Below are 15,064 nucleotides of genomic sequence, written 5' to 3'. Positions count from 1 at the left end.
GTCTGGGGTGGGCTCGTTACCCCTGTGACAGCAGCTGCTGGGGCAGGCAGGCTGGGTGAATCTTGTACACCATGTTAGTGACTGCAGTTAGCTCAGAGCCGTGAGCTTAGCTGCCCGCTGCCCAGGCTGGAGAGGCTCCCAGGGATGGTGCAGGAAAGCCCCATTCCTGACGGTGCTCATCCTCTTCTTGGCAGCGGCTTCCCTGTGCCAGTTGTCACTGCTCCTGTCCCCTCTGAGACCTGGAGCCGCACCGTCCCATTTCACTTAGGAAAAGGGTAAAAACCTGCTCCTCAAGCATTGCCTCTCCCACTAAAGAAACAAGGAGGGTCTGCCCACAGTGGGGAGAAATGGAGCTGGACCATCACAGCCCGTGAAAGCACATCATAGAATCCTGGAATGGTTTGGGTTGGAAGGGACCTTAAAGCTCATCTAGTTCCAACCCCCCTGCCATGGTCAGGGACACCTTCCACTAGACCAGGTTGCTCAAAGCCCCATCCAACCTGGCCTGCAACACTGCCAGGGATGGGGCAGCCAGAGCTTCCCCGGGCAACCTGTTCCAGTGCCTCACCATCCTCAGAGTGAAGAATTTCTTCCTTATATCCAACGTAAAATTACCCTCCTTGTTTAAAACCATTACCCCTCATCCTCTCACCACACTCCCTGATAAAGAGTCTCTCCCCATCTTTCCCGTAGGCCCCCGTGGAGGCAGTCCTCAGTTAAAAGGCACGCTTGGCCAAGGTTCGGAGTTTTTTTAATCTTTATTCACCACGGGGTGAGAAACACTTTCTTCCGCCTCAGGTCAGCCTGCTGGCGCGAGCCTCTCTCAGCCTTTACTGAACAAGAGGTGAAACCTGTCGCCTTACCAGCCCCCTAGGCCGCGCGGCCAGCGGCGGCAGGAGCACCGCATCAAGCCGCGGGGCCCCGGCCCCGCCGCGCCCGGACCACCGGCCCAAGCACCGCGCCAGACCCGCTCTGAGGCGCTGCCCGCCCCGCCGCGCTGCCTGCCGGGACTCGTAGTCCGCCCGGGGGGGGGAGCTTCTGGGAGTCGTAGTTGGCGGGCGGCGCCGGCGCGTCGTTCCCCCTCCCTCAGTCAGTCCGTCGGTTGGCGGGGCGATGGCCGCCCGTTCCCTGCGGCGCTTCGGGACCGTCTTCTCCCTCGGCGGCTCGCCGCGGCGCGGCAGGTACGTGGAGGCGGCGGGAAGTGCAAGAGGGGAGCGGGGCTGCGTCGTCCCTCTCCCTCAGCCGTTAACGGTCGCCAACGGCTGCGGCGCTGACCCCTCCCCTCCTGTGGCGGGCTCGCTGCGAGACGTGGCAGCGCCCCGGGCCCGGGCCCGACGAAGCTCCTCGTCGGGCCCGGGCCCGACGCGCCCGCGGGGGTGTGGGCCGGCCCGGGCCTCCCCTGGAAGGACGCCGTGTCCCCTTCTCCCCCCCCCCCCAACTACTTACCCTTCATGAGGGGCACGCAGCCCGCCCTTAGCTCTTCAGAAGGCCTGGAAGAAGAATAAGCTCTCAATAGGCAAGCTCTTTCCTGGAAAAGTGACGTTTTGAGGAAAACAAAACAAAAAAAAATCGGTTTTCATTTTTGAGGTAAAGCGTTTCTGCGGTCAGTAAGTCACGTTGTGAGGTTGTTTCCTGCCGTTACACGTATCCACGGGGGATTTCCGAGTCTCTTCTTGCCCATCTGAACCATTTATTCATGACCTATATGTTTAACGTGCTCCTCGGTTTTTATTTTTGTTAGAGATGCAGCACCTGGACTTTCAGCGTGTTTTGGATGGTCGAGGGAAGAGGGTCCATTTAATTGTGTCAATATTTAGACAGAAAAACAGTGTCCAGGCATATTTTTGGACATTGTGGAATATGGCTTATAAAATGGAAATCCATAACAGGTGCTTTGGTTATTTGAGTGGAATGTGGGCAGGTGAAAAGAAAAAACGCCAAAATGCATGTTAGTTTATCCCAGAGTTTTTTTCTGGGGGGAAGAAAAAGAAAGACCATTTAAATGCAATAAAATAATGCTGCAGCACATCATAGCAGCATCTGCGTTTGGGACTAAATGTAAAGATGCGTGTCTGAAAGTCCTTCCTCTTTCATATGCTCTTACATGTGTGAAAACTGCGTTGCCCCTTTCAGCATGTCCACCAAGTTTGAAATAGGTGACTTTGATGGAAGCTGAGCAGGCTTCCTTCATGGAGGATTGCCAGAACCTGCCATCGGTGTGAAACTCCACTTTCTATGCAAGTTTTCTGTGCCCGTGGCTGCGTCGCAGCCAACAGGAGTGGCTCCGTACAGCAAAGCGGTGGGTGGTGGGGCCCAGACACCCATGCTGCCCGCGTCTTGGGGACTTCTTAGCCTGGACTCGCTGTAGACTGGGAGCCTACTGCCCAGTTAACACCCATCCTGCATTAAGGTGCACTGCACAAGCTTGTTCTCCAGTTTCGTCAAAGAGGAATCCTCATGGTATTAATCTCTGGTATTGCTCCCTGATGAAACAGAGTGCAGTAATTGAGGATAATTAGGAGATTTCCTTCCAAAGCACGCTCATCAGAGCTAAAACACCAATGCAGATGTTTCTGTGTGTCTCAGCACTTGCGTGCTTTGTCATGCTGATTTGGGAGGAGGAGGGAGTGTTTAAGGAGAGATCGGGTAGGACCCTTGTGTTCAGAGGGAACTTGACAACGTCGGTTTGGGATGTTAGGGTATGGTGCCTGTGCTCCAGAAAGAGGTGATACTATTGTTCTGACCACAGAGACCCGTTCTCGTATTTAAATTCTAATCTTCAAGGACAATTGGCTTAAACCATATGGCTACAATCAACTCCTCTGCTATATCTATCTACTTGGCTTTCTGTGACATCAGTTTGTAAATCTTTTTGTATCACCAGCTTACTTGTATAATCCCTTCACGCACTCTGGGACTTCCATGTGTCTGTCACTTCAGGATGTGTCAACTCCTCCAGTGGGATTTCTGCCTATTTTTAGGGCAGCTGGGATCAAGACTGTGTTTAGAAGATGGAGCACAGTGCAGTGGACAGACTGTAAATAGCACTTGCCCTTTTTAGTGGAGTATTTCTTTCATCCTGAAGGAAGAAGTAAACTGAGTGGCATTTTCAGTTCTGCATAATAGTCCTTCTTAAGTATTCCCTTTGGAGTCAGTCTGTGGTTCTTGTTTCTTGCCTACAACTTTTAAGGCAGGCTCATCTGAACAGCACTTGATACCCAGGGCATTTCACTGCACGGGGGAGTGTTCTGTGACTTGGTTTCACGAGCTGGAAAAAGGAGTCCATGCAGGCAGCTCTCTGCTTCACGTAGGCAGGTCCCCATAGCTGAGGCACCAGCTCATTCATGCCCCTCTCCTCCTACACACTGAAACACACCCATCTGTGTAGTGTAAATCACTTGCAGAGGGAAATGACTCACCTTTGCTTCTTGGATGCAGAAGAGTTAACTCATTTGTATAGCTTTTTTAAGACACAGGAGTCTAACCTGTGAGGCACCTAGCAAGGCTGCTTTCTCAGTTGCATTTCAGGTTCTTTGGCTCATCTGTAGCATGGCTAATTTCCATCCCTGCAGCTCTTTAAATTAAATGCAAGATGATAAAGGACAAAGCTTGCAGCTGGTGCTTACCACGGATGCACCTTTTATTTACAAAGAAAGCTTTGCAGTTGTTTAAAGCTTCACGATTGATTTTGAAGGCTTGGTGAAGGGGGTTGTTCTCTGTCCTCAACTCCTGTTTAGTCTACTTTCTATAACTTTGAAAAAGTGCTTACGTTAACCAGTCAACAAAACAAATGTGACAAGCATCTTAAAAATCATTCAAGATGGGGTCTTGTGCGCCAAACAAATCTCTCTGCAGCCAGGGTTAAAGTGTGGGGTTTTCTTCTGTGTTGGCATTCCTGGAACCCAGAACCGCTGTGGCTGGGCAGCTTTTTGAAAAGAGCCTAGTGACAGCCCCTTGTCTGGTTCTTTAAAGATTAGTGTGAGGAACGTCCTGATGTAGAGCAAGTGTAGGTAGCAGAAGCACTTTCAGACTTGTGTCTAGTATGTAATGTGTTGAGAAGGAGTGGTTTGACATACAGATCATGTTTTAAGTACCCACTTAATAAAAAAATTGCATATGCAAGTGTCTTCAGGTGGGAAAAGGAAGTTTGTTATTAGTGTTGTGGGACATTTAGCAACCTTGTATTAAAGATAAAATGAGGAAACATCTGGGCTGCTAAGCAGGGAGTGGTAGGCGATGCTTGGTGGTCTTTGGGCAGATATAAATCTCTTAAACTGTGCTTTGGTCATAGAGCTGAGCCAGTCTAAGCCCTGGCTGCCACCTAAAGGGGGACACCTCTTCCCTTCCCCATATTCTCCCTCCCACATCTCACCAGGCTTCACGTGTTTGTCTTCTCTTTTGTACTGGCACTTGCACTCATCTGATCTGTCAGCAAACCTATTCAGGGACACAGTCAGAAAAGTCGGGTTTGAGGGTTTTTTTGTAGGGTTAGTTTTCAGCTGGTTTAACTCCCTGAACCTTCGTTCTGCACAGCTCCAGTACTGGAATAAGGGGAGCAAACCTGTCCCAGTTGCCACTGTAAGCTTAGCTTAGCTGGATTGCTGAACAACACTTTGGTCTCATGAACGATTTGATAGACCCAGAAACAAAAGGTGTGTACTTCTGCGACATTGTACCTGAGCAATATAGTCTTGCTGAAAAGTAAGAAAGCTTAATGGTGCAGGCCTGGTAACATGAACTCAGCTATATCAATTCTGGGGCCTAAATTAGCATCTCTGTGCAGTGTTGAATTGTGCTGTATAAACACAGTATTTTGAGTTGGTGACAGTGCAGCGACCTCTGTGCACTTAGTATATGCAAAACCCCTCTATTAAAGGGGATGTTGAAAGCCCTGCTCAAAGGAGGAGCCCAGGTGTTCCCAAAAAAAAGGAAACACCCTTCCTTCTTAAGCATATATTAAAATGTTTCCTGAATGGAGCTGGTTTGGAAGTAAATTGAACTTTCTGCTGCAGACCCTGTTCATGGTGTAAGGCGTGAGAAGGAGGTGGGCTGAGGCTTTGGCCTCATGCTGACAGGAATGGGTCCTGTCTAGGTTGGTTTGTAAAAGCAAGTGGTGTAGGAGGGGGAGTGAAAACTCTTGGTTTGGAATGACAGCATTGTTACCGCAGGTGAAGGGCTTTCTGGAAAAGAACAGAATGAAGTGAAAAATGTTTTCTTTATTTTTCAAAGTGTCTAGCATGCTGGTTTTGATCATCTTCTGACCAAACTGTTTTCAGATAGACTTCTATTATCTAGTTTTTTGAAAACATGTGAGATTGTTACAGTATAGAATAGGCTGCTAAGCACCTAGGTGGTCTTTATACAGCTCAATCCAATTACCTGGCTCTTTGGTTGTTTCATCATTTCATCTGCAAGTTGTGGAGTCAGGCTCCTAGATGAGCTCCACCTGCTGTACCAACACAAACAACTGACAAGTGTGCTTTTTAGTTGAAAAGCATACTTGGGATGAAAAAGTAATTGGAAATAGGGTAGGCTTCAGCACTTGAGGCTTGGGCTTGTTTGGGGTTTTTTTTGCCTTTGGGACTCTTTCATTGCCAATAGAGATAAAAACATTTGAAGTGCTTAGAAATATTGGAGAATATTAGGGACAATTTTCAGTTGGCATGTTCAGTCCCTTTTCCCAACACAGCTAATGGAGCTGTGAAGATCCTGGCAGAAGGCTCCAGAATATTTGGGATGGACACAACTTGGTCATGTCTCTGACACTTCTCTGTGGTTTCTTAACTGTAGTTTGTGCAGTGGACATGAAAGCTGGATACAGTCTAGCAATTGCTACTTTGGAAGAAGAACTGATTGGCAAAAGGTTCAAACTCTCATCCCCTTCACTCAATAGGAGGAAAACTGAATACACCAAATACAATGTCTGTTTGCAACCAGGAGAACAAATGGGTCAGAGCATCTGGGAATTGGATCCTCCGCTAGCCAGCAGTTCGAGATGTGTGTGACTTGCCCTTTTGCGGTCATTGTACCATCTTGGGTAGCAGACTAGGCTCTGCATGCCTATCTTATTAAGTGCCATGGGTTTGCAGATCTTGCTGAATTTTGCTCAGAACATTGGGGATTTTTTAAATAGCTGTATAAACAGCTTTACACTACCTGCCTCCTTTTCAAGACTACCTTGCAAACATTTTTCTGAAGTTTGTCATTCGATATTGACCACCTGTACTAGGAGGTCAGCAAAAATGCAACTCACAACTTGTTTTCCTGTGAAAATCTGACTCTTTTCAAGGTATGTCAAAGAAGTGGTGTATAGCCTCTGTAGTGACATGTGAGTCTAAAATAAAAGAATTTTGCAAAACATCTGTCTCTGTGTTTCTGTGCTAGTTGTCCATATTTTCTGAAAAGTGCTAAAATTTTATCTAGAATCCTATGTACCTTTTTTAAGAGAGCCTGCTTTTAGTTATTACACTAAACTAGAATTCTTATTGAGCCTGTTGTTACTTGACTTCCCTTCTTTGTCTCTAGTTTGTATTTCAGGGGATCCCACTGTGTTTTCAGCACTGCAGCTCAGCAGAGAAGTACAGGAGATGAGTGTGGTCCGGAAGATCCCCGTGATGAGCCCAAGCATCCCCTTTCTGACTGTGCCTTAGAGCACAAAGCCATCAAATTGGAAGAACAAGTCCGGGATTTAACTGTGAGTATGCTGCTGGTGGCATCATGATGTCTTTCATTCAGTGCCCTTGACTAGGTCTGTCTTTCAGCCCTGGCTTTCTCTGTAAGCCCTGTAACACACACACAATGCCGCTGTCCTGTGGCAGCCTTCAAAGCAGCTGTGCTCTGAGTGTGAGAGGGTGCACTGTGGAAGTACAGTCTGCCTTCCTCAGAAACACCATCCGTCAGTAGCACCTAGGAGCAAGACACTGATAGTATGATCCTGGCAGGCAAAACTGTATGCTGCAGGTGGTCTGGTCAGTTTTTTCACAGTGTTGTACAGAGGGGATAGCAGTAGGTTCATCCGATTAGTGTCACATGCTGTGTTGCACCGTATTCAGATTGTCCAAGAGAGGAAGTCCTCCTTAGTGACAGTGGTGTGGTGGAAATGGTAGGGATCACGTTATAGGGACTTTGAAGAACAGATGTGACTAAGGAGAGGATTAAATACTGCAGCACCGGGCAATTCTGGAGATAATGGCCCTGAGAATACTACTGCACCAAGCGATAAATCAGCCAGTTGCAGATCTGTTGCTGAGACTGCCAGCTTGCCTGCTAGAGAAAGGAGTGTCTGAATAGCCACAGTGAGTCATGCAAAAAGCAGCAGCCTGACAATGTGGTGTGGTGTTCAACTGAGCTTCGCCCTGAATGCTTCTGGCCTTCACTTGGGTCTTTTGAGGGAGTTGCAGTTGTGCTGACTAATCAGTAGGAGAGAGACCTGGGTTTGCATGTAGTGAAAATGCAGAAGCCCAGCACAACATTCTGACATGAAGTGGGCTGTTTTTAAAGTGTTTCTAAGGGATTGCCAGCTGTCAGGAAATGGGTTTTACCTCCTTGTTTGATGTGTCCCCTTGCTATTGTGGTTACAGGAACGATACCGGAAAGCCTTGGCAGATTCTGAGAATGTCCGGAGGAGAACACAGAAGTTTGTGGAAGATGCCAAGCTCTTTGGTAAGCAAAGTGAGACAGAGCTGTGCTTACTGTGGTGGCCTGCCTGCCTGAGCATAAAATGCTGATCAACAGCTTTTCTCTCTCCCCCCATCCTGCCCTCATTCATTGTAAAGTTTGGCGTGATGTTTGGCCTGGACTTTTGGTGTCTGGGCTTACTCACTATTTTTTCTGTATGTCCAGCTGTGTCCTATCAGGTTTATCTCAGTGACTGTTTTGTGATTTTTTTTTTTTATTTTTTTTTTTTAATAAAATAGGCCCAGTGCAGTTGAGTGTAGTTCTGCTGACTTGGTTGAAATTACAGGCTCTTCTGTATGCTGAGATTTGGCTCTGGCAGGGTGTATTTCATACTCAGCTGTGTCATCAGGTTGTGATCTCCTTTACTATATTAACAGCCTCTTCTCTTCTGCTCTAGCTTTTAGGAGGTAGATGCTGCCTGGGACAAAGTTTGTCAATTCCTATATCAGACATTCTTTAAAACTTCTATAAGAAATATTTTACCATCAGTCAAGTGAGCTGAATTTGTAGCTTTGGCCACAGAGGCAGGTGAACAGGGAATAAACTGCTGTTTAATCATTGCACTCTGTCAGCACCATCTGTGGGAATGAGAAACTTATTCTCCACAATGCATGAATTTTGGAAGTTTTTTTGTTCTAGTTTTGTTCTAGCTTTGAAATAAGAGTTGCTGTATTTTTCTTGCTGTTCTACCAATTGTGCTATAAAATGGCTGTTGAGTTCTGGGATAATCAGCACCATTGGTTTTGAGGGGGGGGTTGAGGTCTTTGAATTTTATATGTAGTATGCTTCAGATCTGAAGAAAAATTAGGTTCTTTATTAGAAGTTGCTCACAGAGTGAGGCATGGGGGTCTGTAGAGCATTAAAACAAACTCTGGTGCAAGAGGAAAACCTGAAAGGAAGTTGTAGCAAGGTGGGTGTTAGTCTCTTTTTCCTAGGTAACAAGTGATAGGATGAGAGGAAATGGCCTCAAGTTGTGCCAGGGGAGGTTTAGATTGGATACTAAGAAATATTTCTTCACTGAAAAGGTTATCAAGCATTGGAACAGGCTGCCCAGGGAAGCGGTTGGGTCACCATCCCTGGAGGTATTTAAAAGATGGGACAAGGGACATGGTTTAGTGGTGGACTTGGCAGTGTTAGGTTAACAGTTGGACTTAAAGGTCTTTGCCAGCCTAAATGATCCTGTGATTCTATGAAATGGTTGGTAACCGGTCTGCTTCTGTGTGCTCCTTTGTTGCTTCTCCTTTATGCTTCTTCATTCTGCGCATGTTTAAACATGTATGTACAACCATAGACAGCACCTAACTATTGTTTCTCTTTCTTTGTTTTCCTAATATGTCTTTCCAGTAAGTTAGTTACGGCATCTATATAACTGAGGGAGGCTGTTTTTCCTGAAATTTCTGCACTGTGTAGTACACCACTTCTGGAAATGTATACAATCTAAACCCATTTTTCTAATGAAAAAGACTGCATGACTTTTCATGACCAACCCAAGGACCATCTTTCCCAGTCCTTCCACAGTAGTTTTAACTTATGAATAAAATTGAGGATGTACTTTTGAATGGTCATGTATTGTTTTTACTTCCCCCCATTTTGTTTGTTCCCTGTGCCCATGTGCATTTGTGTGAGTTGCTTGGCAAAACACTTATGTCTGTGGGACTGTATGAGAGGGTGTGGAACAGTGTCCTAAATGACAAATCTTAGTTGCAAGAACTTTTTGGAGTGAAATACTAATGCTCTGCTTTGTCAGGTATTATATATATATATATATATATATATATATATATATATATATATAGATGTACCTTTCCTGCATATACCTTGATTTGGGGAGTCTTTAGATTACTACCCATGTAATGATAAAGGTTTGGCTACAGGATACAGAAGACACCGTCTGCTCTCACTAAAGTAACGGTTCAAATCAATTAGGAGCTTTAAACATGCTTTCAAACTGCTGTGACTCTGTGCCTATCACTGGTACTGTAGCTCTGTATGTTCTGTAAACTGCCCTTCATTTACTTCTTGCTTCTTTGTGCATGTAGGGATCCAGAGTTTCTGCAGGGACCTTGTGGAGGTAGCAGATATCTTGGAGAAGACTGCAGAGAGTGCCGCAGAAGAAGCAGAACCTAGTAATCCAAATCCAACCCTGAAGAAAATCTATGAAGGCCTCTCTCTCATAGAGGCCAAATTGCAAAGTGTATTTGCCAAACATGGCCTTCAGAAAATGAACCCTGTTGGTGGCAAATATGACCCATATGACCATGAAATAGTCTGCCATGTACCAGCCGAGGGAATGCAGCCAGGCACAATAGCACTGGTGACTCAGGATGGCTATAAACTCCACGGTCGCACTATCAGACACGCACTTGTCGGCGTGGCAGTAGAGTCACAGGAATGACGTGGGCTTACCCATTGGCATCTGGGACCTTACTGAGCTGAGGACCCCTCAGCACTCAGTCACAACTGCAGCTGCATGTCTTTACTTATTTATTAAGCTAGGTTTGTATTGTATGTTGGCTTCTTTATAATGTGTGCAGTCGTTTTGCCGTTAATTCTAAGGTACCTGTATATTTAATAATCCTTTTTGGAGTATGTGGAGTAGTATTAGAAGTCCTGCTATTTGTCACAAATGTGGCACTGTAGCCCCTTTCTCTGTTGCTCATTTCTCCATTAAGACTTGTATGGGGAAGAGGGGAGGTATGGGAGAGAAAGGGAAATTCTCTGAGAGCTAAGGAATCTTGTCTCCCGGTTCCATCTCCAAGACAGACTCCTGCAGTGGCCTTCAGGAAAGTAACTTCTCTGCCTCAGTTTCCGTATCTGTATTAAGGGACTATAATAATACTTACTGACCTACCTCACAGGGATGTGGTGAGGCTTTTTCTTTACAAAGCACTCGGGAGAAGAAAAGCCCAAAGGGCTGAGTATTATTATCAGGCTGGTTTTCGTGTCTTCTCTTGTCCCCAGACCCCTCAGGTGGGGATGAAGATGATCACTTGAAATGACATTTAGGGCAGCTTTTTCTTATGTCACTTCAGGAGAACAATCCTGAATTAGTGAAATCTTGTGTCGTACTACAGTTAAATACAGATGAAGTTTTAAAGAAAATTCAGTTGTTAGGTCAGACTAATGTGTTAATATTTGTTCTCCAGGTAAAATTTTAGCTTGCCTCCTTGTTCCGAAAGGTAAAACAGGGAGTAGCAGTTCTTGGTGGAGCCAAAAAACTGTTCTCAAATCTCTTTTTCTCCAACCAAAAAGTATATTTTAAAGGAGAGTAATTTCTCTTCCCTGATGGGTATTTGTGCAGCTTTCAAGCATGATAAACTATATGCTCTTTGTTGCAGCTGCTAGCAAAATGGAGATGTGCCCTTAAGCAGGAAATCTGGACTGTTTTGTTTTCTCAGCTCTCCAATAATGGTACTCGGATAACACTAACTTCCAATTCACATTCAGATTCTACTTTTGCGTGGTCATAGTAACTATTAAACCTTTTGGGTTTTGATGCAAGGAGAAAAATCTTTTCTACTAAAAGTCTCAAGTGCCCTTGAACCAATTTTAGCAGCGGTGACAAGAAAGCCAGAGAAGCAGAAGGCTGAGGAAGTGAAAGCTGACCTCAAGCCGTCCTCTTAGTTGGAGGCATGTTGTTGTCACAGCATGGCATATGTATTTCCCAGTGGTCCTTTTGCCTGGGAGTCCATTTATCTCAGCTGAAAGCATGCAGTCACTGAGTAAGATCAGAATTTAACCCTTTACAGAACAGCAAGCAGTATAATGACCGAAGAGTTATATAAATCAGCCTATGGTCTGCACTACACGAAACGGAGGCAGGAATGGTTGTTTTTGGGTTGTTTCTTACTGATTCATTAATTCCTGCCTTTTTACTTTCTGGAATTGGATCCATGGCCAGACAGTTATTTGAGATCCACTTCCAAAAACTCTTTACTTATGGTGGATGCCATCACTGGTTTGGAAGAAAGCTTATTCGTCTCCCATTCCTTTGCAGGCTTCAGTTGCATAATCCTTTTGTGGTGGACTTCAAGATTACCGCAGTCTTCAATTAGCAGCTATCGACAGTCTTTCATCTGGGGAGACTATGTGCAGCTAGTTGGTTGTCATTCCAGAAATTTAAGGAAGATGCACGTTTCTAATATGCTCCATGCAAGCTGCTTTAGTGACAGCTGTATGTGGGTGACTCGGTAGTGGGTACTTTCTGAAGTGCGGTTTTCTGCCTCTCTGTAGGTGGGTTTTCAGGCAGGTACTTGAGATTTCAGCCCTGAAACAGCACTTCATGGCAGCATTAGATCACTTTGGACAAAACTCTTGTTCAGTGCTCTTGTTTTACCATGTTGTTGGAAATTTCAGAGACATACAGGACTTCGTTGTTTTGCTGGTCTACTTGCTGACTGGGTCACCAGGTTACGCTGTTACTCAAGACAAAGAACAGGTAAAATATGAAATGTGGCAATGCAAGCCTTGCTATTTTGTCTCAAGACTGTCTGCAGCCTGTTCTGAGGAAACTGTGCCTTCAGCTGGAAGGAGCGGTTGGGTTCTCTGCTGCCTCTTCAGCCCCTGCTATATCAGCTGAGTCTTTTTGCAATATGAGGGGAGAGCTGGTTATGGAAACTAACTTTGAATGTAAAACTGTATTTATAAGGAACTAAACAAAAGCAAAGGCATTTTACATGACAGGTAGTTTTCTGTCATAGAAAGGCTGCAGCTTACCTGAGCCAGATTTAAAAGTAGTGTGTGACCACATGCGATAGGATCCAAATCCTCTTTAAAAGGACCCATGGAGCCACTTGGCTGTGAAAGTATACTACAGCTACTTGGTCCACCTTCGGACTATTTGCCAAGCCTGCCTGTTTCCTCAACTAGTATTCACCCATTTTTGCCTTAAAGAAATAGCCTAAAATGCACTCCAGACCTTCTGTCTGTACTAAGAGGTTATTGATTCAGCTTGTATATCTGGGAGCCACTTTCACTGCGGCGCTGTTGTGTGGCTAGAGCAGGAATCTGAGGGATCCAGTTCCTGTGCAGTCTTTTCTCACCTTCCCAAAGGCCCTGTTTAATTTTGGGCAACCTATTTTCCCAGTTCATGCCCCAGTTTTTTTCAATCTATGAAACTTCTACAGGATCTTATTGGGCTTTTATGATGATTACTGTAAGATGTACCCATTGCTTAGAGACTCTTCTACAGAAGTTACCAAAGAGATAAATACTGTAGCTGTTGTTTGTCCTAGTTTCTGCTTCCTTTGAATGGTGAAGTGAAAATGAAATAACCAAACCTGGATTCCATCACAGAATCCAGATTTCCTAGGCAAAATTTAATTCTCTTGCCTTTCAAGCACACTTAATGATCTCTTTTGTCATGGGTGAGATTGCATAAGGGTGGATTGAATTTCTCCTTTGTAGGTTCTTGCTCCCTTGTCTGCCCTGTTTGTGTAAAGCTTGCCCACTCAGCACAGTGGGGCAGAGTCCCCGTTGGTGCGGTTCCATTGCACTCTGCAGAGTTAGACCAGAGAGGAGACAGACCCAGGAGCTTTTTCTCTCCAGTCACTTTATTCAATGACTATGTAGTAAAGCACAGGAGTACGTTAGCAGGGATGGAATAGCAGTGGAGAGGAAATGTCATGTACCTCTTGGTCATTTCCACTCTGTTTGCCTAGCCATGAACTGAAGGGCTCGAGCTGGGAATGCAGACAACTAGAAAGATGTGCATGAGATGCTGATGTGTGGGCCTGCATTTCTCCTCTCGGGAAGTGGGCAGCCCCACTGAACATGGGTGTTTGCCTTGTTCTGTGACCTTGCTGTACCACTCAGTGTTGAGGGTGTATTTGAGTTGAACTCCTGGACAAGTCTCCAGTGGCACTGTCTCATAAGCATGTCAGCGTCTTAACTCTGACCAGGAGCAGTGCAGAATGTGAATGTCACTTTGTGAACCTTAAATTCTCAGTGCTTCATCAGCAGAGCTTCTGTTGAGAGAGACAGCCGTGATAAATCAATAGCTATTAGCAGTCCTTTAATTTTTAAAAAAATGTATTTAAGTTTTATATTGTGAATATTGTAGTATTTTTTTATTTTAAAACTTGAGATGTTTTGATATTACTTGCAGAGTCAAATGAACAAAGCATTGCTAATCTCCAAAAATCTAAGTCCATTTAGTTGGTGGGAAACCTGTATATATTGTATTTTGTTGTGTGTTTCTGTGCTCTTTGTTTACCCAAAGGTTCTAGCTGTATGAAAGACAAAGACTGAAGTGTGGGAGTGGTGCAAGTAATTGACAATGACATTTGAGTTAATGTTGGAAAGGGCTGATTTCCTTTAGATGTCCAGATACTGTCCATTTGCTAATAAAAAAGAATTGCAGTTGCTTCTTTTTCCTTTCTTCCCTGCGCCAAACTGCTGCTTGTTCTGACTGCCATTCTAGTCAGGTGGGACTGTGGATTGAAAGGTTTCTCACTGTTCCTTTTGTCTACAATTGTCTACAATTGTCCAGTTGTCTACAATAAGGGCTATAGTCCATGGCAGTACATGTTGAACATTTTATTAACAATGCTTTATGTGGACTCCTAGAAATGCACACACATGTGTGCGTGTCGTCTTTCCTCATGCAGGTGAGTTGTCGGGGATTTCTGCACTGGTAAACTGCCCGGGTGTGTCGTTCTCTGGTACTTCCATGCCTGCTTCTGTGTCTGTTCCTAGTAAGTCTCCTCACAGACCATCGTGTAGAGAAAGGCTCTCTGCCAGCCTTTGGTAGTGGTTCATTCTGCAGAACTCTGCCAACAGTTGCAATCTTGATACCTGGTTTTATTTTAGCCATTCTATTCTCTCACAGCTTGGCTTTGCTGCCTTTTTGCCCTTTTTGACGTGGTATGTTGTAGCAGGCATACTGTATGGCCGCTGAATTAAGGATGGCTTAATATACAGTGTGTATTAATGCTTGTGGTATCTGCAGGCGGGTTATGATTTCAGGGATTTGTTGGAGAAAAAAACAGGCTTTCTCTGTAGGGGTGTGATTGTAACAGATCTTACTCTCCCTTCCCACATCCTCTACAAAAATAGCCAGGCCTCCATTCCTGGTTTTGCCTTAGTTTCGTAACAGTTGGTGCCGTGTCGGTGGGCCTTGCTTGCCTTGTTCTCCTGAACCTCTGAATGTGCCATGGCACTTCCCACTAGAAAAAACCTTTGCAAAAGACAATTTACAAATGGCCTTTCTGGGGTGAGCTTTAAATTCTTGTGCTAAAGATCTCCCAGCGAAGTCCTCTTGTGATTGTGGACTCGTTCTGCCTAAAAGCAGCTGTGGTGGCATTGCTTGGTGTTCGCTAACCAGACTAGACCAGGAAATACTGCTGCCTGCTGCTGTGTTAGTAATTTCTGGCTCTGCTGGTTTTTC

The 15,064-nt window shown here is 45.1% G+C and overlaps 1 protein-coding gene across 2 annotated transcripts; it reads left to right on the top strand.

Annotated features, from left to right (window-relative positions):
* Positions 1-65: 65 nt before the first annotated feature.
* Positions 66-14,041, top strand: GRPEL2 (GrpE like 2, mitochondrial). 2 transcript variants are annotated; one of them, XR_011322451.1, is made up of 5 exons: positions 66-1,181; positions 6,526-6,694; positions 7,581-7,662; positions 9,717-10,173; positions 11,675-14,041. XR_011322451.1 is itself a non-coding variant. In XM_069772709.1 (4 exons), exons 1-4 carry the CDS (start codon positions 1,114-1,116, stop codon positions 10,070-10,072), a joined length of 675 nt encoding a protein of 224 aa, XP_069628810.1. In that variant the 5' UTR covers positions 66-1,113; the 3' UTR covers positions 10,073-14,041. The 2 variants fall into 2 exon arrangements, 1 of the variants encoding a protein (XP_069628810.1); XM_069772709.1 differs by having other exon boundaries at positions 9,717-14,041.
* The last annotated feature ends 1,023 nt before the right edge of the window (positions 14,042-15,064 follow it).

This window comes from Haliaeetus albicilla, chromosome 27 (assembly GCF_947461875.1).
Source record: "Haliaeetus albicilla chromosome 27, bHalAlb1.1, whole genome shotgun sequence".
Taxonomy (NCBI): Eukaryota; Metazoa; Chordata; class Aves; order Accipitriformes; family Accipitridae; genus Haliaeetus; species Haliaeetus albicilla.
Note: the sequence above shows the minus strand (reverse complement) of the source record. Positions and strands in the feature narration are given on the sequence as shown.

What these genes read in the sequence shown, in the direction of transcription:
- GRPEL2 (XM_069772709.1), top strand. Translation starts at nt 1,114, where the DNA reads ATGGCCGCCCGTTCCCTGCGGCGCTTCGGGACCGTCTTCTCCCTCGGC. An exon ending in GGCTCGCCGCGGCGCGGCAG is followed by an intron (nt 1,182 to 6,525) that starts GTACGTGGAGGC and finishes CTTTGTCTCTAG; the next exon opens with TTTGTATTTCAGGGGATCCC. An exon ending in GGAAGATGCCAAGCTCTTTG is followed by an intron (nt 7,663 to 9,716) that starts GTAAGCAAAGTG and finishes TTGTGCATGTAG; the next exon opens with GGATCCAGAGTTTCTGCAGG.